This window comes from Chiloscyllium punctatum, chromosome 15 (genome assembly GCF_047496795.1).
Source record: "Chiloscyllium punctatum isolate Juve2018m chromosome 15, sChiPun1.3, whole genome shotgun sequence".
In the NCBI taxonomy this organism is placed as follows: Eukaryota; Metazoa; Chordata; class Chondrichthyes; order Orectolobiformes; family Hemiscylliidae; genus Chiloscyllium; species Chiloscyllium punctatum.
Genome location: NC_092753.1, coordinates 30,912,230 through 30,937,988, shown reverse-complemented (window position 1 = coordinate 30,937,988; position 25,759 = coordinate 30,912,230). Strand labels below are relative to the sequence as shown.

Below are 25,759 nucleotides of genomic sequence, written 5' to 3'. Positions count from 1 at the left end.
TTTTCCCTGGAGTGTTGGAGGCTGAGTGGTGACCTTGTAGAGATTTATAAAATCATGAAGGGCATGTATAGGATAAATAGGCAAAGTATTTTCCCTGGGGTGGGGGAGTCCAGAATTAGAGGACATATGTTCAGGGTGAGAGGGGAAAGATATAAAAGAGACCTGAGGGGCAACTTTTTCATGCAGAGAGTGGTATGTGTATGGAATGAACTGCCAAAGGAAGTGGTGGAGGCTCATATAATTGCAACATTTAAAAGGCATCTGGGTGGGTATATGAATAGGAAGGGTTTAGGGATATGGGCCGGGTGCTGGCAGGTGGGACTAGATTGGGTTGGGATATTTGGTCGGCATGGACAATTTGGACCGAAGGATCTGTTTCCATGCTGTACATCTCTATGACTCTAAGTGTGGTGCTGGAAAAGTACGACAAGTCAGGCAGCATTCAAGAAACAGGAGAGTCGACATTTCGGGCATAAGCCCTTCATCAGGAATGTATAAATCCTGCTCTGGTTTGCCTTAGCAAAATGCAACACATCACATTTATCTACATTAAATTCCATCTGCCACTCCCTGATCCCATTGGCCCATGTGATCAACGTTCCCATGTAAGCTACTTCATTGTCCAATCCATCTCGTATTTTGGTGTCATCTGCAAAATCTCCAGCTCTACCTCCTGTATTCACATCCAAACAATTTATGTAAATGATGAAAAATAGTGGACCCAGCACTGATCCTTGTAGCACACCGTTGATCACAGGCCTCCAGTCTGAAAAACATCCCACCACCACCATTCTCTAAGGCTAATACAGTAGATAAGCAGAGCAAGTCAAAGCAGACAAGAGCTTGGCAAAGAACAAGATAAGACTAATAAATTAAACTGCATTTACTTCAATGTAAGTGACCTGACAGGTAAAGTGGATGGACTTAAGGCATGGTTGAGAACATGGCACTGGTTTATCATAGCTATTACAGAAACATGGCTCAGGGATGGACTGGACTGGCAGATTAAATGTTGTGAGGTACAGATGCAAAAGGAAGGATAGAAAGGGAGGCAAAAGAGGAGGGGGAGTGGTGTTTTTGGTTAAGGAGTTCTCCCTTCTTGGTGTACCTGACCAAGAGAGAAAACACCTTACAATATATCTCAAAAAGCTAATTAATGGATTTCATTAAAACCTGGTCGACAGGTCGGGCATGGCCAGAGGAGAAACTGATTAATGTTTGGTAAGGATGCAAATCTAGATTGGGACTTTTTCCAAAAAAGGTATCTATTAACATTAGATGAAAAGATTAATGGACTTCTTTTTAAAAGGATGGTATAGGTTCTTTTATTTAGAATATTGATGATTGATTGTCTCAGCCTTTATTGGGGAATTTGTCACAATTGAAAAAAATATGAACAGAATTTTCAGAACAGGTTGGTTGGCTGTTGATTAGCCTGAAGCTTCCTTGTGAAAAGTTTTCTTTTAGTTTTGTGGATACAGAACATCAACCAGTCAGGGCAAAACAAAACCTCAAGGAAGAGCTGCATGATTGAGTTGAGTTAACACAATAGTAAAGTTATTTGTTCTGATTGCCCTCTTCACTTGTTGGAACTGTTTTCTCCTGAGTTTAAAAGCAAGCTTACAGCTAATGAGATCAATACCATTTGAAGAATACACGTTCTAATTACTTGAAATCTGACAATAATAATTTTATCATAGTAGAAAGCAGCTTCCTAACTCCAGTTTTATTCCATGAAAAAAGTCTTTGTTTGGGATTCAATTTTTGTAATAACCTTATCACTGCTGCTTATTTGGGTCTAGTTTTGAGTGGTGACGTTGCTACTGGAGCACAGTGTGAAGAAACTCAGCGGGAGACTGAAACTATTACATTCTCTTTATGCATTGATTCAGTGCTGATGTGTTACTTTAATTCATCTGATGGATTTTGCTTAAGCTTCCATTTCATTCAAACCTAATGAAGCTTTACTTTTAACAAAGGATATCTTTCAAATAATAAATTCTATCAAATAGTTGTCTCTGCCATTTTTCCACATTTAACTAATACCATCCTGTTATGCCATTCCTTCATTCTATGCTCTTGTTATCCCCATTCTTTCCATCAATTCTATCCTATCTCTCACAGAGTCAATCTGTCCAATCAAGGTAATTTTGTTGTTTGGCTCTCCTAATCTTGCTTTGTTTCTGTCCTCCACAAAGCACTCTTGCCTACTGTCACTATTGCTGCCATCAACAACAGTTAACAGTGACATATGCATCACACACTCCAATCCGCTTGGTTACAACATGCCTCTGCATGCTCCAACCACCACCTACCAAATAAACCCGTCATTAGTAACTTTGCTTAAACTAACTAATCGGCATATTTTGGACTAAACGGATTATTATTACGGATGTTAATGACGGTGTGTGCCTCAAAATCTAGCAACCTACTTGAGATCATGTTCCTCAGGGCTTGGGAAATCTAGCATCAGAAAGGAGGAGAACTGAGCTGGATCCAGCAAATATATGCCATTAATAGTGCTGGTAGACCACAAAATAAGAAAGCCCACTCATGGCTACTCAAACAACCCAGCTTCAATCCCACACCGAGCTCCTGCAACCTCCAGGTTTTCTCAAACCAGTGGTCTCTCAAAATATGCAAAACGCCTCATCCAGTGGTCATCTGTTCTATTCCTGGGTTAACTAATAGACAGAAGCAGCCATGTAAATTACAGAAAATGTAATCTCTTATCTATTAAACATCTGAGGGCCAGAAATATATAATATTCAACATTTCTTACGTGGTGACCTGCGGGCCATTAAAATCTGGGACTTCTTTTTAAAACCTCCCACTGCTCCTGAACTCCCCTCCCAATCCATCCCCTGCCCCACCATTCCAATTCTAACAATGTGAATTCCTCCACCCCTGTTACTCACCTTGGTGCCAGCAGGCTCTCTCAAAGCCATACACTGCATATGGCTAGCGGCTGGACAGCAGCCAGCAGTTCATATTCACTCCAGCTCCAGCAGAAACTCACCTCATCACCCCACTGGCTTCCTGTCTCAGATTTGACACTCACCTTCATGCCTCTGAAGAGAACCGAGGCTGAAGAATAATGTGTCACTTATGCTAGGAAATCCATTCATTTTGCAGCTATTCGATTGAAATTAATGCCTGTGTAATTGTGAGTAATTATTTCCAACTTCCTGCATATGCTATGCTTCATGGTCCAGCTATCAAATGTCATTTCATTTGTCTCTTCCTTTGTCTGTTAACTTGCATTCATCAACATTTCAAACAGCAAGTCCTGGCTAACTTGCAGTTAATGAATGAATTTATTTCTGAAACAAAGTGGTGATAATTTTGTTTTAAACATTACATCCATCTAGGGCAAGCACCCCTGTTATCCTGGTCTAATTGAGAGCTTACTTGTATTGGACACAACGTCATTGCTTTCATGAAAGATTTAACTGACTGAAGTTGCTTTTGTTTCACATGTAAGGATTTGTCCGATATAGAGTTAATGACATACAAAGATGTCCCTTTTCTGCCACACTTTGGTCAGAATCTGTTAAATTTAATTCAGAGGTAGCTGATGTTAAATGGAAGTTTGAATAGTCATCAAATTGAAATGTTAGTATGACTTTGCTCTCTCCACTGGTCTTTCAGCACTTTCTTTTAAATGTAATAGAGAGTTACTTTCTTAAACTATTTGTGATGAAGTAGCAGTAAGTGCTTGAAAAACCCAGCAGGCCTGGCATCATCCAAGAGAGAATCAGAGTTAATATTTTGAGTCCAACATGACACTCTGCAGAATAAGTTTCTCATACAAAATATCCCAACGTAAATGGGACTAGGTCAGATTGGGATGTCTGGTCAGTGCAGATTTGTTGGACACAATGGTGTGTTTTCATGCTGTATGACTCTATAATCAAAAGGGGATTTCAGGATAATCTCTTTGCAAGTGAACTATCTGACAGCAGAGCAATTCATCTCACAGCAGTAAAATGAAGTCCAAACAAGGCCATGCTTTTTTCTCATTTAGTGAATGTAAATCCTCAAAACCAAGTGATAGCCTCTTCATTTGCTGAGTTTAAGGCAATTAGTCTGCTACTTAGTACAGGAGGTGCATCTCAATATGTGCACCATTATTTGTGCTGTTCCGTTCCACAGGTGCAAAAACCAATTCCTTTTTCATCAATGTTTATTGATTTTTGTTTTCTTATTGTTAAAAGGAATTGTCAAGGCCATTGGGATAAATGCTTTTAGCTGTAAACAAACTCACAATGTGAGGTTGAAATCTCACAGATACTGTAAAAAGAAATACTGCAATTGTATTTTTTCTGCCTCCACAGGAGTTGCAAGGAATCAATCATTTTGACAGTCGTTCAGCCATACCCTGTAAGTATAGGCCTGCTTTTAATGTGTTTATTATCTGTTACTTCTGTTTTTCTGTCTCGCTCATGCAGGAATTGAGATTTCTCTTTGCAAATATTCATAAAACAACATGGTATTTTGTGGTAAACGTTCATCTTGGAACATTTGCGGGATCATTTTGGAAATTTGGGCAAAAATGCCAACCTCTGATTTTTCAGTCAGAAATAAAAGGAAATCTGTGCATTTTGGTCGCACTTTTCATTATTACAGTACTTTGAGTTTACTTATATCAAATGAATTGCAAAGGTTCAAGAAGATAGCGACTGCTTAAGGCAATTAGGGATGGACAACAGGTTCTGGCCTTGCCAACAATGGCACATCCCATGAATGAGCAATAGTATTCCCAAACAGCTTTAGAGCTAGTTTAATACTTTTGTAATGGCTACACCGCAGCAAATTTACCTATTAAAAGCTCTGACAAACAGCAATGAGATATTGACCAAACAATTTGTTTTAATGATGTTGATTGAGATATAAATATTGACCAGAACACTGAAAATAATTTTCATCAAAATAGTGCCATTTGATATTTTATGTGCACCTGCAAAGGCAAGATGAGGCCTCAGTTTAACATCTCATTTGAAAAGTGACATCTTTGAAATGTCAGCCTGAATTTTGTGCTCAAGTCTTTATATTGAGGATTAGGTCCACAAGTTGCTGACTTATAAGAAAGACTCCAACAATCAGCAATAGCTGAGATCCAGTACTGCTGTGCAGTAATAGACAGTAAATGATTGGATAGAATGCATTTAAATTCCTGATATTCACCATGAACACAAGAATATATTGTCCCAGGAATTCTAAGGATGAAAGTTTACCATCATAAGTTCTCACTCTATATTTTAATTTGAACAGCAGTGTTACTTTTTTAAAGCCCTAGCAATGAAGCTCAAATATAGCTTTAAAGTGTCTTTATTAAATGAAATTTATAACTTTACAGTAATATGTACAATGGTCTGCTATTCTCTCCTGATTTGAAGTGTTTTGAATCCAAATGATCTGCTTTTAATTCTATAGTGAATGGAGTGAAGAGTTACCGAAGAGAGTCTGTGGACATATTGTAACATGTTATGTAAGCTATATGTTTGAAGATGTCAATGGAATTATTCCAGCATTGGATTTCTGCATAAATATAGGGAAAAAAAACCTGAACCCTCACAATGGTGATCCATGGAGTTGAGAAATACATTAAGTTACTAACATGAAAGAAAAAAAACAAAATAACTGCAGATGTTGGAAATCAGAAACAATAACAGAAATTGCTGGAAAACCTCAGCAGGTCTGGCAGCATCTGTAGAGAGAAAGCAGAGTTAGCATTTTAGGTCCAATGACCCTTGTTCAGAAATGGGTTACTAACACGGTAAGACAAGCAATGGAGACCCAAGGGTTACAGTAACGATAAACTAATTTAATGGTCTTCAAAGCCAGACTTGTAATTTTGGATTTGGGTTAACTAATTGGTCAAAGCATTCTTCAGATTTATCTTCCATTCCCATCACTAACATAGTACACTAGCACAACATCGATTGCTGGTTTTTCAGTTTTGCACATTGTTTCCGGTGAAAGTTCTGTGCCACCATGATTTATGTCTTGTACAATAACACTGTCCAATGTAATTTTAAGCCAATAAAATACTGTATGGCAGGGAAGTGTTCCATTAGTACTGAAATATATCCTGCACACGTTGCAGTCTTCAAGAATATTGTACTCCATAATATTACTTGAAAAATGTCTTTGCTGGCATCTTTTGATTTCATCCTGCACCATCACTCAGATACACTTAGTCATGAATTATTTTTGTCATGCTGTTTCTTCCACAAACAATTTGTCATGATGAGAACATATCAATGTCATGTAACCCTGGCACTTCATATTATAATGTTAACATTCATGTCAAGATTTTAATTTTTAATTTTATTCTTATTTATCCTTATTCATCTCACCTTATAGGTTTCTTTGTGAAAGGAGCATTCCCTTCCAAGGTGTATGTAGGGATGATGGAGCATCAGTCTGCAGCAACTTGCCTTCAAAGGTCATAAGTGTTGTCAGTAAATGATGCAGTCTATACCTGCAGTTGAAGGAAGTCCCATTGTCACCTTCATTAGGCCATCCCCACTATATTGTTGCTGTGGGGAAACAGTCTTTAATGTGTCTGGGGGATGGGTGTTGGTCAAGCAACAACCAAGTGTCCCTCACACACACAACACCAGCCCATTACGTTCTGTTGTTAGGCTTTGCAGAGTGGTTTTACTATTTTAGCTCAGTTGGTAGAAATTTATGTCTTCCTCCCCAATATTTTGGTTCCAAGCCCACACAATGCAAATCTCCGTTGGCCTCCCATTTCCCACATTTTCCCAATGTTTACAGTGGACAGGAGGCCCACACCTTTGGGATCTGTTGATCAGCGAAGTTGGCGCCAGAGAGTCAAGGAAAGGGGTTTCTGTTTCAGAATGCCGGTGAGCATCGGAAGGACTACCAAAAGAAAACAGCCACTTTGGCAGTTGCCTCTTCTTCCTGTTGCAACAAATGACAGCCCCATCCAGCACAACAGCTCAGGAAAGGGAGCCCAACCTCATTCAAGTTATGGGGTGAAAGTGAGGACTGCAGATGCTGGAGATCAGAGTCAAGATTATAATGGTGCTGGAAAAGCACAGCAGGTCAGGCAGCATCGAGGAGCAGGAACATCGACGTTTCGGGCAGGAGCCCTTCACGACTAAGTATATCTGAGTGAAAGGCTCCTGCCCGAAATGTCGATGTTCCTGCTCCTCGGATGCTGCCTGACCTGCTGTGCTTTTCCAGCACCACTCTAATCTTGACTCATTCAAATTATACCAAGGCAGAAATACGATCATGCCTTAGGAAATCTGCATATCAGGCACTTGTGTCAAAATCATCTCAAATGTATGAAATAGGCATCAATGCTTAGGTCAGCACCTAAACACTGCAATCTCTGTTTTCATTGAACAGCACTAACAGCATGATAAAGCTGCCCACTGTCACTACACAGCTATGTTTCCCAAAATAGAGGGGTCATTGATGGCAGTTGTATGGCCATCTGGGCAGCAGGTGCGTTCTGCTCCTAAGCTACTACCATTTGGTATTTCTCAGATGTGTACTGTGATTCACTCCATGCAACCTCCTCAAGTTCTCTAATTGTATCCTCCAGCTTCTATATAGCTGTGCTGGTGCTTACAAGGAGCAGAACAAATGCTGAATTTTCTCTCTTCCTTGACAACAGACAATAACAACAAGCTCCTGTTCTAAGTTCACAATGATAGGAAAGGGACAGATTTTAGAATGTTGTTTCCAGGTCAGATATGAAAGCAGAATTTTCTTTCAAGATCCAAACAACATGTAACATTTGTATTTTTATGCATGGGTGTGAATGAAAAGAGAACCAGACATAAGATGATTGAGTTTTTGTTTTGGGTGCATCTGGTAATATGACTCAAAATTGCACTCAAACCTGCGCAGTCTTTTCAAAGTGAAGTTTTAGTCTAAGTTGTTCCTCAAATACATTTCCATAAGCCCAAATGTAAAATCTTACAAGAGACAGTGGATTTGGAGAGCATTTTATAGAAACTGCTTATTTTTATAACGATTTCACTCACACCAACTGACCATTGTTTTAACAAGTGTATCAACCCCATTACCTGTGAGTCATCTGAATTTACATGACCGATCTTTGCATATGTCAAAGTCTGTGAAACTTGTAATGGCCTGAAAATGAACAGGAAGAGCATACTCCATGACTGACCGACTCCAGTCAGTTCCAGTGCTGGCAGCTCTCTCAAATCGGTCAAAGTCAGAAAATACATCTTCAAATACTACACACAATGCTTATTTGCTACTAACTTTGCTGCTCACTTACCAACAATCTTTAATGACCATAACTCGTTCCTCATGGAGCTTTCACCTCATACTCATATACACTCACAACATTCTAAGAAGCACATCCTCCCTTTTATCTTGGAACACTTAGCCACTGTGGGACAGGTACACACTGTAGCAGAGAAAACACCTGCTTTCTTTATCCAACCTCCCCTTCTCTTTTGATTGTCAGGTTTCAAAAAGTGTAAGCATGCACCATACGCTCGCTCACCTCTTCACACCCTCACCAACCCACACCACTCCTGCTGGATTTTCTCAATGAATTCCCTGTTTTTTTCCTCTCTGCTGTGCACAAACTGTAACCGAGCCAAGCAGTAATGTAGAAACAAGAAGTAGGAGAGCAAAAGAACAAGAGAAGGGAGAAGAAACTGACAGAGAAACATCATCACTCACAGCAGATACTGACATTATCTACTCTTTAAGCAGGATTGTCTGTTAGGACCCACAGTTCTATATTTTCCTCACTCAAAGTGGATTTCAGAATTATGAAGTTTGGCACTATATTAAACAATAATTGAAGAAAACAAAAGAAAATGATTTTTTAAAGAAAGAGTCATTAATAAAATCAGTATTAAGAGTGCCAAGCAGCAGAGCTAATTTATAAAATCTTTCTTAGCACTTTTGTTTTAAAAAAAATGAAGCTGGAAAGAGTAAAAGATCAGGTCATCAGGGAATGAATGGATGGAGGCTGAAGCCAAGCTAAGGTGCTGGGTTTAACTAACATTGACCTTGCATTCATCTCTGGTGATGAACATTCTGAGCTGATACCAGTGTAATTCACACAAATGTGACAGACAGAACTGGGTTGTCTTTTAATCTGAGTTTTCCTCCTTTCCCAGCCTGCTTTGTGGGGAGGGAGGAAGAAGAAAAAAGGGTGTGGCTCAGTCTCAAGATAACTTATATGCATTCTGTCACAGTTTTTCTCCCTCTCTCACACACACACACACACATGCCATCACCTCTTCTGTCTCAACACACACACTCTCTCTTTCTCACAAAATGATACAATTTCTTTCCAACAAGCACACGCCCTCTTTCCACACAGACATTGACTGTCTCTCTTGCACATGCCCAGACTCAGCTATATATGAATTTGAAAGGTTAATAATAAAGTCTCTGAAGCCCCACCCACCATGATGACACCAGATGGGATCGTGGGCAAAACAGGTTAGGATCTTGGAGGAGTACTCTGTAATGTCCAGGGCCTCCACATAGTCTCTCATGTCAACGCACACTCAGTAATTGTGCCAAAAATGCAATAAACTGTTTGTTGCTCAATACAAGAGCCTCTTGTAGTTAGACCTGCAAATTTTGCCCTACCATACAAGAGCAAGGTGACGCTATCGGTCCCTAAAGAGGATGTTGGCAACAAACCTGATGCATGATGAGGAGCAGACTTGGTTAAACAGCACAAGGTGAACAGTACGGATTTTGTTCAGCTGCCTCATACCATTTGCTGGCAGGAGGTATGAAGGTCTCTCAACATCTGTAGCTTTAGGTCACTTGCTCAAGCAGATAGTCAGCAGCAGGAAGAGTTTAAAGATTTCAGGAGAAATCTTCCTGATGTGACCCAACAATGAAGGATCTACAGAGACTATAAAAGCATTTCAGACTTGGTAATACAAAGTTAAAAATCACACAACACCAGGTTATAGTCCAACAGGTTTAATTGGAAGCACACTAGCTTTCAGAGCGACGCTCCTTCATCAGGTGATATCTGATGAAGATAACCTGGTGTTGTGTGATTTTTAACTTTGTACACCCCAGTCCAACACCGGCATCTCCAAATCAGACCTGGTAATAGTTGTGGTGCTCGTATGGTAGTTATCAGCGTCCTGGGAAAAAGGAAATTAAGAACTCCTGTGCAGGTGCAGACTGCATCACAGAGCAGTGGTCTATCGGAGTGATCCGGCATTGGGGTTCATTCAGACAGCAAACAACATCAGAGGCTCTGAGGTGAAGTAAACACTCCTGCTGGACAAGGGAAAAAACCTTTTAAAAAAATGATAGATTCGTACAGGCTGGGAAAGCAACATGTACAGAAAGTACATACAGCTCCATGAGACTTGGCTACAACAGGGGCTCACAAAACAATTTAAACCAAGGTCTTAGACCCAGGGGTATCAGAAAGGCAGAATTAACATGACACAGGAGCAGATTAGTAACCTAAGCAGCCCTGGTCCAATGGAAGAAGAAAGCTGTGAGAGTCCAATAGGGCCATAGAAAAGATGGTAGATCCTTCATTAAAACTGTTAAAGTTGAGAAATATTTGACTACATTGTTTCTTGATTTCCATGTTCTACAATAGAACAAAGAACAAATAACAAAGAAAATTGACAACCCAGAAACAGGACCTTCGGCCCTCCAAGCCTGAGCCGATCCAAATCTGCTATCGAAACCTGTCACCCAATTCCTAAGCATCTGTATCCCTCTACTCCCCACCTACTCATGCATCTGACCAGACGCATCTTAAATAAATCTACGGTGCCTGCCTCTACCACCTCTGCTGGCAACGCGTTCCAGCCACCCACCACCCTCTGTGTGAAGTACTTGCCGTGTGTATCCCCCTTAAACTTTCCACTTCTCACCTTGAAAGCGTGACCTCTCATTATTGAATCCCTCACCCTGGGAGAAAGCTTGTCTCTATCCACCCTGTCTATTCCCTTCATGATTTTGTAGACCTCAATCAGGTCCCCCCTCAATCTCCTTTTTTCTAATGAAAACAAACCTAACCTACTCAACCTGTCTTCATAGCTAGCACCTTCCATACCAGGCAACATCCTCATAAAGCTTCTCTGCATCCTCTCCAAAGCTTCCACATCCTTTTGGTAATGTGGCGACCAGAACTGTACACAGTATTCTAAATGCGGCCGAACCAATGTCTTGTACAATTTTAACATGACTTGCCAGCTCTTATACTCAATAACTCGTCCAATGAAGGCAAGCATACTATATGCCTTCTTGACCACTCTATCCACCTGTGCAGCAACCTTCAGGGTACAATGGACCTGCGCTCCCAGATCTCTCTGCCCATCAACTTTTCCCAAGGCCTTTCCATTCATTGTATAGTATGCTGTAGAATTAGTCTTGTCTAAATGCATCACCTCACATTTGTCTGGATTAAAATCCATCTGCCACTTTTCCACCCAACTCTCCAGTTTATCTATATCCCCCTGTATTCTTTGACAGTCCCTTATGCTTTCTGCTACTCCACCAATCTTCGTGTCATCTGCAAACTTGCTGATCATACCAACAGTGCCCTCTTCCAGATCATTTGTGTATATTACAAACAACAGTGGCTCCCAACACTGACCCCTGTGGAACACCACTGGTCACCTTCTGCCATTTCAAGAAACTCCCTTCAACTACTACTCTCTGTCTCCTGTTGCTCAACCAATTCTTTATCCACCCAGCTAGAACACCCTGCATACCATGTCACTTCATTTTTTCCATTAGTTTACAATGGGGAACCTTATCAAACGCCTTACTAAAGTCCATGTATATGACATCAACAGCCCTTCCTTCATCTATCAATTGGTCACTTCCTCAAAGAACTCTATTAAGTTGGAAAGGCACAATCTCCCCCATACAAAACCATGTTGCCTATCACTGATAAGCCCATTCTTTTCTAAATATAAATTGATCCTATCCCTCAGTATCCTTTCCAGCAATTTTCTCACCACCAAGTCAGGCTCACTGGTCTGTAGTTACCCGGAATATCCCTACCACTCTTCTTGTACAGGGGGACAACATGAGCAACCTTCCAGTCCTCCGGCGCCTCACCTGCATTTAAGGATGCCGCAAAGATATCTGTCAGGGCCCCAGTTATTTCCTCTCTCGCCTCCATCAGCAACCTGGGATAGATCCCATCTGGTTCTGGGAATTTGTCCACCTTAATAACTCTAGCCTACCCAATACATCTTCCCTACTTATGTCAACTGAAATTAAAGAGAAATTATTGGAGCTGCAGACAGCAGGACCCAGACAGAAAAAGGGTAAAGGAAGTAGGATTCATCTCTTAAGGACACAAATAATGGGAGTTATTTAGTAAAACCATGATTATAGTGGAGATCATTTATTAAACCTGCAGGCGGTGAGATTCATTCAGTATAGTCACTAAGGAAACAGGAATGATTTATTCAGACCACAAGTGGCAGGATTCATCCAGTGGAGCCAGAAAAAAAGGTAGGAATTATCCATTTTGGCTGCAAAACATGTGAAAACACTCCAGTATAGCAGCATAAAGCAGCTGTATATCTATTACTGCAAAATAAAAGCCATGACAACATTAGGAAAACCTGGCATTTGAAATTCTGTTTTCAATAAGATTTAATGTCAAAGATGTACTAAATATCTTTGGACATCATGGTTAAAAACAATTCTTAAGATCCAGAATAGCTTCCAAATTAAATACTAAATCAGAAGTTGCACAAGTAAATATATTTTTGTGTTTCATTGCAAGTATAAGTGATGATAGAATAGCTCACCAAGGTACAAAAGACGCAAGAGCTACTTCTGAAGAGGGACGGAAAACCTTGAACACTCACTTCAACCTTCGAACAAATAACATTCTCGCAAGTACAAGACTTAATAGGAGAATTAAGCATCCAGGAAGATTCATAAGTGATTTAATAAATTATGTCTAAATCTTAGTGAAGAAGTAACACATTTCAGTCTCCAGAGGAGAAACACAACTTTGCCACAGGATGTTAAAAGAGTCAGTTCAATTCTTAAGGGTCAAAACTGCAAGCAGCGTGCATGAGAAACCATTACAGTGTATAGAATAGATACCACTGTATGGAACAAAGAAGCTTCCCAAGAGCAGATAGCACCAAGCTGAAGAAAATAAATCCTTTCTGGCACATGTCACACAATAGGACACATGCAGAATATGTGCTAACATAGGACACACTCATTTAAAAAGCAAAAATTCAAAAAGCTACCCATCCAAAAATGTTAATGAGGTGGACTTTGTGGAAAGCTGAAAGTTATATCAATGGCTACGTCATAGATTTCAATTTAGACCCCAGAGCAAATGTCAGCAGACAGTATTATTAGATCATGAAGCATTGGCAAGAAAACATTGTCCACAGCTGACAATAATGCAATCCCATATACTAAGAGGCATAGCATTAGAAATTAAATGTATTTTAAAATAACTTTCCAGTGTAGGGGATACCAAAGAGTAGTAAACGTAAAAATACTTAACAGATTCTCACTCAAGTATGAATGCATGTCTTGACCTCAATCTTTTTCCAGTTTAAATGGGTTAATGTCAGGGAATAGCTAGTCAATGAACAATCAATTAAATTATACCCAGTAGAAGATTTCATAGGGATTCATCAACTCATGGTGAACTCAAACAGAATGCAGAATTCATTGAGATTTGCATGTTTTGCAACCATTGATTTCCAGGAAAACAGTGCAACCTCTGGTCACCCGGGTTTGTGCTCAACACCCTGCATCGTTTCAACAAGACTTTCCTGTTTTAAAATCTCTAGCAATAAAAGCTAAAGTTACATTGAGTTTAGTTAAGTTGGTATAAGAATTTTGTTTCATACGGTCAATATGATTATTGACCGCAGGGTTGATAGAAATGTTTCCCAAGGTAAGCAACACTGAGGAGAGTTCATACTGCAAGTATGTGAGGAAGTGCTTGCATTGATAGAGCCAATGAGTAATACATCTCACTTAAGCTAATGGACAAATCTTGAACTAATGTAACTCAATGTGCAACACAGCTTGGTGAATAGATAGCTCTGACAGATTCAAATCTGATGTTGGATGCTGAGGTGACTTGGAATAGGCAATTTGAAGCAGAATACTTGCCTTCCTTATCTTCCCAAGAAAAATTCTCAAAAGCGGTGTCACAGATCATGTTAAGCAAGAATCAATCTTCAAATAGAAGATTTGAGGAAGGGAGCATATTGGCTTAGTAATAATACAACAGCAGACAGCAAATGAAAATGTCCAAACCAACTAATAAGATGAAGCAAAGAGTCTACATGTACAGATCTATAGGCAGATTGAAAATATAAATCTGCTGACTCAAATCAAAGATGTGGTGCATATATCTGCATGGAAGCCCCCGTTGAGAATGGAGGAATAGTGTCCAATGATTCAGGACACTGCAAAGGTGCAAATGCTACTTTTCATCCTCTACAAAGGAAATCCAAGAGTTTAAATATCCTTCAGTTTAAAAGGATGCACAGACCTCCGACAGTCAAGAAGAGGATCAAAGACAAAGCCTTCTACCCAGCCAACTATCAGTTTTTCAAATCTTACTGACCAAAAAGGGTGCATTCCAGCTGAACAGTGCAACCTCTAGTACCTAGATTTGTACTCAACACCCTGTGTAGTTTCAACAAGACTACTGTTTTTAAACTCTCTCACTGTGAAGATCAAAGTTACATTTGCCTTCACAATTACTTGCTGTGCCTGCATGCTAATCTTATGTTTCATGCATAACACCACCCAGACCTTTCCTGCGACACTCATAATATCTTTCCATTTAAATAATAGTCTGGCTTTTGATTCTTCCTTCTAAAGTGCATAACCTTACACTTTCCTACAGTAAACGCTAACTGTCATGTTCTTATCCACTCACCCTACCTACCTATATAGAACCTTACAGTACAAAAGGAGGCCATTCAATGTATTGTGCCTGTACCAGCTCCTGAAAGAATGACCCAACTAGTCCCATTCCACTTACAGATTCCTGTGTCCTCATCACAATATGCCCTCCCATCTATTTTTGTCTAGTCAGCAAATTTGGATACATGACACTCTTTCCCACCTCCAAATCAATCTTTATGGCATTCCACTTGTGATGTCTTTCCCAGTTGAAAAAGATCCATTAAAATCAACACTTCCTTTCATGTACTGCTAACCCTCAGTCCATGCTGTTGTATTACCCTCCCCCCCCATTCTGTGAATTAATTTCTTATGCCAGAAGCTTCTATGCAGCACCCTACCGAATTTCACTCTTCTGAAAATTTAAATGTGCTACTGTACATCTACGAGTTCCACTTTATCAACTCTGTTTGTTATATCCTAGAAAAACTCATGCAAATTTGTCAATCATGATTTCCCTATCACAAAACTATGTTAACTCTGTTTTATTATGTTAAGTGTTTCTACACACACAGCTATTTCTTATTTAGTAATAGGCTGTAATGTTTTCCCAGTGACAGCTATCAGGCCAACTGGTCTACTATTTCCTGCTTTCTGTCCCCATCCTTTCTTGAACAGGAATAATATATTAACAGTTTCCTCATCTTCTGGAACCCTCATGGAAGCCAGTAAGTTCTCGAATATTTTGACCTATGCCCCCACTCTCTCTGCAGACACGTTTTCTAAAGCTCTTGGGTGCAGGCCACAGGTCCTGGCAACTTGTCTGCCTTTTGTGCTGCTTGTTTTTCAAATACTTTGTCCCTCATGATAGAACTGCTCCAAACTCTTTCCTTCTGTTAGCACCCCTTGTTTTTCTGTTATCTTTGGGATTTTTTTTATGTCCTCCACTGTGAAGACCATTGCAAAATATTGGCCTAAATTATCTGACCTTTCCATGTACCCCATTTTCAGTTTCCCCAGATGCATTCTTCAAGGTTCCCATACATTTCTTTCTTTCTTTCTTTCTTTTCATATACCCATAGAAGCTTTGTTTTTGTATTTGTTGACAATTTGCTTTCAATGTCATTTTTCTCCATTTTTATTAATCATTTTTGGTCATTTACTGCTTTTTCACACAAAAACATTTCCCAAACCACTGGCCTATCACTGTTTTTGTCATTGAGTAAGCCTTAGTGTTTTTGATTTTTTTTCCTACTTTCTACTTATACCTAATGTGGGGCTGATGGTAGGAACCTATTGGAAAGCTTGGCTTAATGAGAGAAGGAAAGGAGGAACTGAACAGCGGCAGTTCAATAGTTGGTCTCAATTTTATTTACCAAAGAGTCCATGAACTTCTTGAATTTGTTATTGGATATAAAAATGGAGCAGGCAGAGGAAATGACTTGAAGGAAATGTTTAGTGCTAGAGAAAAGATGCTGCAGGTTATCTTCACAATCACAGATGGTACTAGATTAATGATCCACTTTAGCTGTGTAAAACAGCATCTGGTAGCGCTGAATGTAGTCTAGTCAGATCCAGTGATGACCAGTCAACATGCACATCATCTACATTCAACTCAGTATTCCTGAGACTTAAGAGAGTGAACGATAAAGGTTTTAGGAGGAGAAAAGGTAGTATGGGAAAGAGTAAAGGATTTGCTGGAGATTAGAGCATCTAATGCAGAGTGAAGGGATGCTTGATCACTGTGAAAATACGGTCAAAAACTGGAAAATTGGAAGACTGAAAGTGATATGGAGAGTTTGTAGATGGAGAATAAAGTGTGGTTTGAAGCAAGAAAGAACATATGAGTGTGGTGATATACACTGATGTGGTTTGAGATAGCCGTATTTGTGATTGAATGATTCCAGAGTCATGTGGGCTGGCAAGATTGAGAGCTAATGGTGAATATGCGTAGGAGAGTGAATGAGGGGGGGCGGGGGGCGGAGGGAGAAGAGAAATGAGGACAATGACTTGACAGAAGAGGGGGAAATGTGAACTCTGATGGAGGGCAAAATGACTGAGGATAATGAATTAGTCAATGTAAAGGATGAAGGAGATATCTTGGTAAGAAACATGAGATAGAATGTGTATTGGTGACAAAAATATTAAAGGAGAGATGGGAGTGTTAATAAAAGATGATAATGTGAGAGAAGGACAGAGGTAGCAGAAGAGCTAAAGGGATGAGGTGGCTGCTGTGAGATTTAATGATGAGAAATTCTGCACCAACGCAGAGTGGGCAGATCAGCTGTGAAAAGAATTTCAGCTGAGATAGCATCAATAAAGGGAGAGACAACACCACCTGTAAATCTAGTTACAGTCCAGACCATGATATCTTCAACAGGACCTAGAATGTATGGATGCTATTCAAAAGTGAGCATTATGGAAGGGCCAACAGGTCAGGATGGGCAGTAGTAGCATCAGAGGGTGGTTTCATCTAGAAGTGTGCAGTACAGCAACTTTAAACGGAATTGCTGCTCTTGCGTTGAATGTCAAATTAGTCCTGTTTTGTGATTGGCCTGTATGTATGAGAAATGTGGGTTTGTATTGCTGACTTAATATTAGGGAAGATTTGTGACCAGGATATGCAAGACTCACATTGGCTATTTTATATTTTGCTTTGAAATCTAGCTAGCACTGGTAATAAGACTAAACGAAGAGCATTGGTGCCATAACACAGTTAAAACTGCTTTCTTCAATCCACAGTCAACAAGAAATCCATCAGCAGAAATAAGTTTTCCTGAAGGAATTTTGATAAACACAAAGTACAATACGCTTGCTGAGCATTGTGGCAGAGATGTGAAAAGCAATATCCTTGGCTGTGCTCCAAGGAATTCTGCAGCATGTAATTAAGATTGCAATTATTTTCTTTGGTTGTGTAGTCATGGTGCATTGAGTTGGGTATACAGTGAGTGAGTATACAATCTATATGTTTTTCTGCCCATGCACATATATTATTAATCAGATTCATAACTGTGGAGAAGTTGATCTTATTTTCATTGTGTCTGACTCTTCCCACTGAATCACCGTTATTACTAAAAATATATATTTTGCATAATTGGAACAAGACTTCTTGATTTCTAAAAGGCAACTAATGTCCAGGGAATTATTATTGTACTTTTGCAATAAGCAAGCTTACTACTTTAGGGGGCTGTGGAATAAAGTGATTACTCCATCATATGCACAAATGCGTGAAAGCATTGTATAAGCACTACAGCTGGTTAGAGCTAAATACGGCCCAACTGTGAGTTCCGATTTGCTTGTGTGCTATTGATTATTCTGCTTCCTGAAGCTTACAGAACATGTAATTTGTGTTCTAAATCTCATGGGCCTCAGAGTTAATGAATGTACAAAGACTTAAGGGTCTCCAATATTAATCTGCACAAAGAGCTTCTTGGGCCTCAGACCATGGTTAATCTGCTTATGAAAGTTCATTGAACAGGATGGCCCAGAAATTATGCCATTGGTATTAGTATATGACTTTTTAACTTGCTGGGTTTGAAATTCCTCTCTCTTATATTTAACCTAGTTAAAATAAATGTTATGTTTTTGTTAAAAAGATGGAAAGAGGAGTTTCAGATCAATCTATTAGATATTTGAATAGCGATAAGATTTTGGTTTTTCAAGTCACATGTGCCCAACATAGGAACTGACTATTTGCAAGTTATTTTAAGGTAATTTATCAAGAAGCAACAGTTTAGATTTGATGCATTAGCTAAAGTGAAAGGAAAAGTATGAAACCCATTTCAATATTGCAACATGTAACTCTAGACATCCATTTATTTGTCTCACATCAATCTTGTAGATCTTTTAAGTTGCTTTGCATTTTGAAGCTTACCTATCATCAGAAGTTTGGTGAAACTTATCAAATGCAATCATAGATCCACTTTTAGTCCTCCTATGAAAGTTACACATTGGACAGCAGATAATTTGCAGTAAATTAGCTGCATAGTGTAGGATCATCTTGGGAAAGGACAGAAAGTAATCTTTTGATTTGCCGAGATCAAATAGAATTAGTTGACACACCATTTTTATTTCTTCAATTAATTCCAAGGAGATAAAAATCAAAGCTTTTATTTTAAATAGTACAAGTGTTAAAAAAGTTAATGAAATTACTATGAGGAAAAGTCAAAGGATGTTCATTTGGGATTCATCTAATCACTTCTTCGATAACTGATACAGTTATCTTCTGATACAGCAGTGAACCATCGACATCAATATTTTTAAATTAATCTGTTCAGGTAAGTTACTTCTGGGGCAAGGACTTGAACTCAGCCTTCTGGCTCAAAGGTAGGGGCACTACACCAAAAACCCCTAAACTAGATATAAGGCTGCTGCCTTAGACTCTGCTCTGTGCGAGGTTGGATTGGTTTCAGTTGGTCAGGACTAAGTAATTACTGGATTAGTGGTGCTGGAAGAGCACAGCAGTTCAGGCAGCATCCAACGAGCAGCGAAATCGACGTTTCGGGCAAAAGCCCTTCATCATGAATCCCTAAGTAATGACTAATGGTTTGTTTAGACATTGTTAGCCTGAGATACTGCTTGCTGAATCTATTTGACATGGAAATAACAAACATGTACTAACAAAGACAAGGAAATTTCTAGAAGCACATTCGCAACTTTCTGTGGAGTAATTAAATAACAACACATCATGTTTTTAACATAATAGAACATCCCAAGATGCTTCACAACAACGTTATTCCAAAAATTGACAATGACAAAGAGATATTAGGGCAGATGATAAAATGCTTAGTCGAAAAGGTCAGTTTTACAGACTGGTTAGAGACGTAGAGATGTAAAATTGTTTAGGGAAAGAATTTCAGAGCAGATGCAATCTAGGCAGCTGATAGTTTGACAAGCAATTGTGGAGCAAATAAAAATTGGGGCTGTACAAGAGTCATGGGGATCTTGAAAAGCCTGGGGCACTGAACGAGGTCTCAAGGAGAGCGACAGCAATATCATGGAGGGATTTGAACACGAAGATGAAAATTCTACATTCAGTATTACCAGATTTGCAAGAGATAAGCAGGACAGAGCATGGGTTAGGATAGCTGCAGCAGTGTTGAATGAGCTTAAATTTATGGAAAATGGTAAGTGGGAGGTTAACCTGGAAAGCATTGAAGTAGGCTGGAAGAAATAAAGACATAAGATGTGTACGGTGATACAAGTAAGCCTGAGAAAAGTGCAGATAGGCATTGTTACCGATTTGAAAATAGATAGAAAGTTTATGGAGTCAGAAGCCCACCTGAGGGTGATACTGATTGCTTTATTATTTTGTGTTTTGGATTGTGTGAACTTCAGAACTTTGTGAAACAGGTTAATCACTGAAACCACAATAATGTACACATGTAGGTTTTAAAGTTTTTATTGCTTGTATTAACTTATTTACAGTAAACTTATGTTTGAATTTATTTGCAGGCAAGAAATCAACAAGAGCTCAGTCTTGTCAAATTACAATGTCTTCTGTTTTGAGTTGTCCATCACAAACTGTGACTAAAATGTAGAATGGTGTCACTACAATCAGCAAACACTTGTAACCTTAAGTATGTCAGCCTCATTCTAGAATATGAAACTTGTTTCTGAAAAAGAGAAAAGCTTTCTTTCGTTGAGATTCGAAAAGGAGGAACAAGTATATTGTCAACCTAATTGGCCATTGTCATTACTAAATTGTTAAGTTGTTGTTACGTATGCATTAACGGAAAAACTACCTTGACATGTAAAATTACTCAGTTTCCATATGTGATGTTTAAATGCGCCTTCAGTTTTTCACATACCATCTGCAGAACTAGCACGGCATGAATTGTATGCATTGATCATCTTTTTAAGGGTAATAGGGGATGGTCAATCAATGCTGACCTTGCCAGTGGACACCCACATCCTGTGAAAGATTAGATTCCCTGAAGCAGTGGAAACAGGCCCTTCAGCCCAACAAGTCCACACCGACCTTCCAAAGAGTAAACCATCCAGACCCATTTCCCTTTGACTATGGGCAATTTAGCATGGCCAGTTCACCTGACCTGCACATCTTTGGGCTGTGGGAGGAAACCACAGCACCCGGAGGAAACCCACTCAGACACAGGGAGAATGTGCTACCTCCACACAGACAGTCGCCCAAGGTGGGAATTGAACCCAGGTCTCTGGCGCTGTAAGGCAGCAGTGCTAACCATTGAGCCACCATGCTGCCCCTTCGAAAGTTGTTCATGTTCAGTGTATTTGTTGTTGTAGGCAGGATGTTTGATTAAGAAGAGTGACAGGAGTTTCTGGGGATAATTTGGGAGGCATAGTAAAAATTTATCCCCAGGAAGAAGAAACATATTAAGGGGGAGGAAGAAGCAACCATAGCTGACAAGGGAGGTCAGGAACAGCATAAAAGCAATAAGAAAAAGCGAACAAAATGGTGAAGATTAGTGAGAAACCAGAGGATTTGGAAGCCTTTTAAAACTTACAGAAAACTAAAAAGCAGTAAAGGGTGGAGAAGATGAGATATGAGGGTAAGCTAGTGAGTAATATAAAATAAGATTGCATGAGTTATTTTTACATATATAAAAGGTGAGAGAGAGGCGAAACTTGAAATTGGACACTGGAAAATGAGCCAGAGAAATAGTAATGGAGAACAAAGAACTAGCAGAAGAACTGAAAAGGCACTTTGCAAGACACCAGTAGCATACGAGAACTTCAACAGAGTCAGGCGGCAGAGGTGAGTGTAGTGGCGAAGGAGAAGGTGCTGGCGAAGCTGAAAGTTCTGAAGGTGGATGAATCACCTGGATTAGATGGGCAATACCACAGAGCTCTGAAGGAGCAAGCTCGGGAGATTGTGGAGGCTTTGGTGGTGATTTTTCAAGAATCACTGGAGTCAGGGATGGTCTCAGAGAACTGGAAACTGACCAATGAAATACCCCTGTTGAAGGAGGGAAATTATAAGCCAGTTAGCCTGATCGCAGTTGTTAGTTAAATCGTAAAGTCTATTTTTAAGCGTGAGATTGCAGAGTACTTGGAAATGCATGGTAAAATAGTGCTGAATCAGCACTAATTCATCAAAGTAAGGTCAAACCCAATAAGTCTATTAGAATTCTTTAAGGAGATGTTGTGAAACTTGAAGGGGTTCAGAAAAGATTTACAAGGATTGGAGGATTTGAGCTATACGGAGAGGCTGAACAGGCTGTTTTCCCTGGAGCATCGGAGGCTGAGGGATGACCCTATAGAGGTTTACAAAATTATGAGGAGTATGGATAGAGTAAATAGGCAAAGTCATTTCCCAGGGGTCGGGGAGTCCAGAACCATAGGGCATAGGTTTAGGGTGAGAGGGGAAAGATATAAAAGAGACCTACGGGGCAACTTTTTCACATAGAGGGTGGTACATGTATGGAATGAGCTGCCAGAGGATGTGGTGGAGGCTGGTACAATTGCAACATTTCAGAGGCATTTGGATGGGTATATGAATAGGAAGGGTTTGGAGGGATATGGGCCGGGTGCTGGCAGGTGGGACTAGATTGGGTTGGGATATCTGGTTGGTATGGATGGGTTGGACCGAAGGATCTGTTTCTGTGCTGTACATCTCTATGACTCTATGACTGTATGAATGTTAAAGTGGAGTCGGTGAGCAAAATGGGCTAATTCTGCCCCTATGCCTTCTGATCATTGGCACTTGATGCCAGATTTGTGAAAATTATGACCAACTCTTATTGATCTGCGACACTTAAGTATTTTATTGTGAGGTGATTCCCTTAAAGAGGAAACGGCAAGTGTGATGAAGTAGTGGGGGTGAGGGCTGTGATGAGAGGTCTTAACAATTTGATGCATAAACTTTGGGAAAGATCACCCATCAGCCCCACTACAGGTAAAACTAAAAAGTAAGGAAAACACAAAGTTACAGAATAAAATTGAAAGTTAAAGTAAAATCTGTAAAGAAAACAGGATATAGAGTTGATGGCAGTTTCTGAATAAAATCACTCAGAACAATTTGTTACATTTTTATGCTGTAATGTAACTGTTCCAATGGACTGTAAGATGGTTTGTAGTTGAACACTTTTATAACATTGATGTCAAGTACATAACTAATACCATGAGCTATTTCCAGTGCCAGAATTTTCTTTCCTGTTTCAGTCTCCCAAGTCGGCCTTTATGAGTGCAGCCAAGAAGGCCAGGTTGAAGTCCAATCCTGTAAAAGTTCGCTTTTCCGAGGAGGTCATTATAAATGGTCAGGTCCCGGTAAGTGGAGGCAATGCTGACATGGTACATTTAGTCGATGTGTGGGACATTAGCACCTGCCACTGAGCTGTACAGCGTTGTGGCCAAGAATGTCATTTGGTTTGTTTGTGTCATCAACTCCAAGTCTAGTTCCAACACTGATTGCTCCTGAACTACTTGGTATTTAGTGAATTTTGTGTCTTCCTTATTTCTAAGATTTTACTTCCTGAGAATTATGTCAAATTTACAACACAGCAACTGGCCATTCAGACCAACTAGTCTCTATTGGCAGATTATGCTCCACCTGAGACACTTCGTACACTACTTCTTCCCATCCCAGCAGGATAGAGGCAGTCCCCAGTTGTGAACAGGTTCCATTCTTGAGTATATTCCCAAGTCAGTTTGCACATAAAATCAAAACAAATTGGAATAATGTAAAATAGCCATTCGTAAGTACAAAGATCTTTAAAATTTATATTGATATTCCCCAGTACAGTATCTTGTTTGTAAGTATGAGCATTCGTATGTTACATGTTTATAAACTGGGGACCACCCGTGACGTTAATCATGAAGCCTTTACATCCTGGTAAAATATGTAAGCAGACAAAACAGATCAGATCAGCACTAATCAGATGGTTACAAAGCTATTGTGGAACGTTACTTCTTTTTAACATGTTTCCTCCATATTAGAGGATGAATCAGTCAAGCATATTCTTCTACATAAATTAATATTTCCACATGAAATATTTGTTCCAACAGCGGTTACACTGGCTAACATGTTGTGCATTGTGTCATTTGGAAAAATGGATGAACTTTAAACATATTTTTATTTAATCACAGTTATATAATCTGTTGGAAGCAGAAAATCCAAAAGCTGCAATAAAGACAGTCATCAGTCAATGGCCAGATTTTACTAAAGGAAAAAGATATTTGTCATGTTCACTACAACTTAAAAATTTATGTTGAAATCATGTCCCATCTGCTAAAAAAAAGTCAAAATCAAAGGAACCCATTTAGTACATTATCTCTACAGAGTATATTTTTTAATATACTGCAACCAGTGCAAAGCTTAATGTGATTAAATAGCATTTTGGACTTTTGAACACAACAAATCATGTGCCTGAATCATAGCCCACACATTTTTCTATTGACTAATTAAACTGAATTGGTGAGAAACTGTGTGGGTGACATTCTTGGAACAATGATCTCTGATTTCCTGTTCTGTTATTTTCATCACACCAAGCCAGATTTAAGCACCAAGTTAAATTTATGCCAATATACAAATCTGTTTTATGTATTACATATATTACAATTATATCACAATGTTCTTTTTAGCCATAGAGTCTTGTAACAACTGGATGTTTTAAATTGGTTGTATTTTAAAATGGCAAGAGCCATTAAAGGACCTAATTACTTCTTTACACTCAATGATTCTGTCATTATCCAAAAACCAGGCTGCTGCAAATCAGGAGAGTAGGTTACCATCAAACGAACAAATTGCTGAACTTGGTCTGCTGCTTTGAAAGAGGGCTTGGACTGTCATCTACTGTTAGATTAGATTCCTTACAGTATGGAAACAGACCATTTGGCCCAACAAGCCCATACCGACCCTCCGAAGAGTAACCCACCAAAACCCATTCCCCTACCCTATATTTAATCCAACCAAAACACCTAACACTATGGGCAATTTAGCATTGTCAATTCACCTGACCTACACATCTTTGGATTGTGTGAGGAAATCCACACAGCACATGGGGAGAATGTGCAAACTCCACACAGGCAGTTACCCGAGGCTGGACTCAAACCTGGGTCCTTGGGGCTATGAGGCAGCAGCGCTATCCACTGAGCCACTGTGCTGCCCCTATTATTAACTCTGCACCCTCAGTCCAAAGTGAGGGTGCAGACTTTGTTGGTCCTGACTCAGATACCAGTTATACTCTCACAACTCTAAAACACCAAAAAGATAAACAGTTCAAAAATTCAACACTCAATATTACAGTTTCATTTTCGGATTTGGCCTCAGGATCAATTATGCATCGTCTCCAGTCCAAATTCCAGTTTCAGGGATGGTTATTTAAAAGTCCCTGTCTAGTTTCAGGGTCCGTTGTACTCATACCCTGCTGTTTGGAGCTGACACCTGTGTTTCATCCTGATTTAGCATCTTGGATTTTACTCACTTTGGACTTAATTGCCTCACCTAATCTTTGGACGCCACTGTCTCCCAACCAATGCCTCAGCCCCTCCCTTCCTGCCTGGCACACCAATCAAGTCCCTATGCTATCCGTGTACATTCCAGTGATTCCTGGGAATTGCAGAACAAAGCAATTCTAGATCCGTCACAACATCATATTCAAGTTATCTGTCCCCTCTTCTCAATCTGGCAGCACAGTTTGCTTGCTTTCCCTTCTTTCACCACTCCTAGCTCTCTTCCAAATTGCAGTTCAATATCTGTCTTGGGCCTCAGGCTTTTGTTTGAAGAATATTTTCCCACCAACAGATCGGAACGCTTTCGTCTCTATCTTCATACTTTTCAAAGAGTACAAAATATCTGCTTTCAGTAAATCAGGGCAAGGCAAGAAATTGACTGCACAAAGACCCACTAGGAAAGAGGTAGTACAGCAAACCTAGGAAATAACAGTAACAGAAGGAATTG

General features: G+C 39.6%; 1 protein-coding gene across 9 annotated transcripts in view; it reads left to right on the top strand.

The window, feature by feature from the left end:
- Positions 1 to 25,759, top strand: part of frmpd4 (FERM and PDZ domain containing 4) — a 750,261-nt gene that overhangs the window by 657,617 nt on the left and 66,885 nt on the right. For all 9 annotated transcript variants that reach the window (XM_072584870.1, XM_072584871.1, XM_072584872.1 and 6 more), the window contains 2 exons: positions 4,338 to 4,383; positions 23,023 to 23,127. In XM_072584870.1, the coding sequence (XP_072440971.1) occupies positions 4,338 to 4,383; positions 23,023 to 23,127 (151 nt within the window). The remainder of the gene's footprint in view (positions 1 to 4,337; positions 4,384 to 23,022; positions 23,128 to 25,759) is intronic.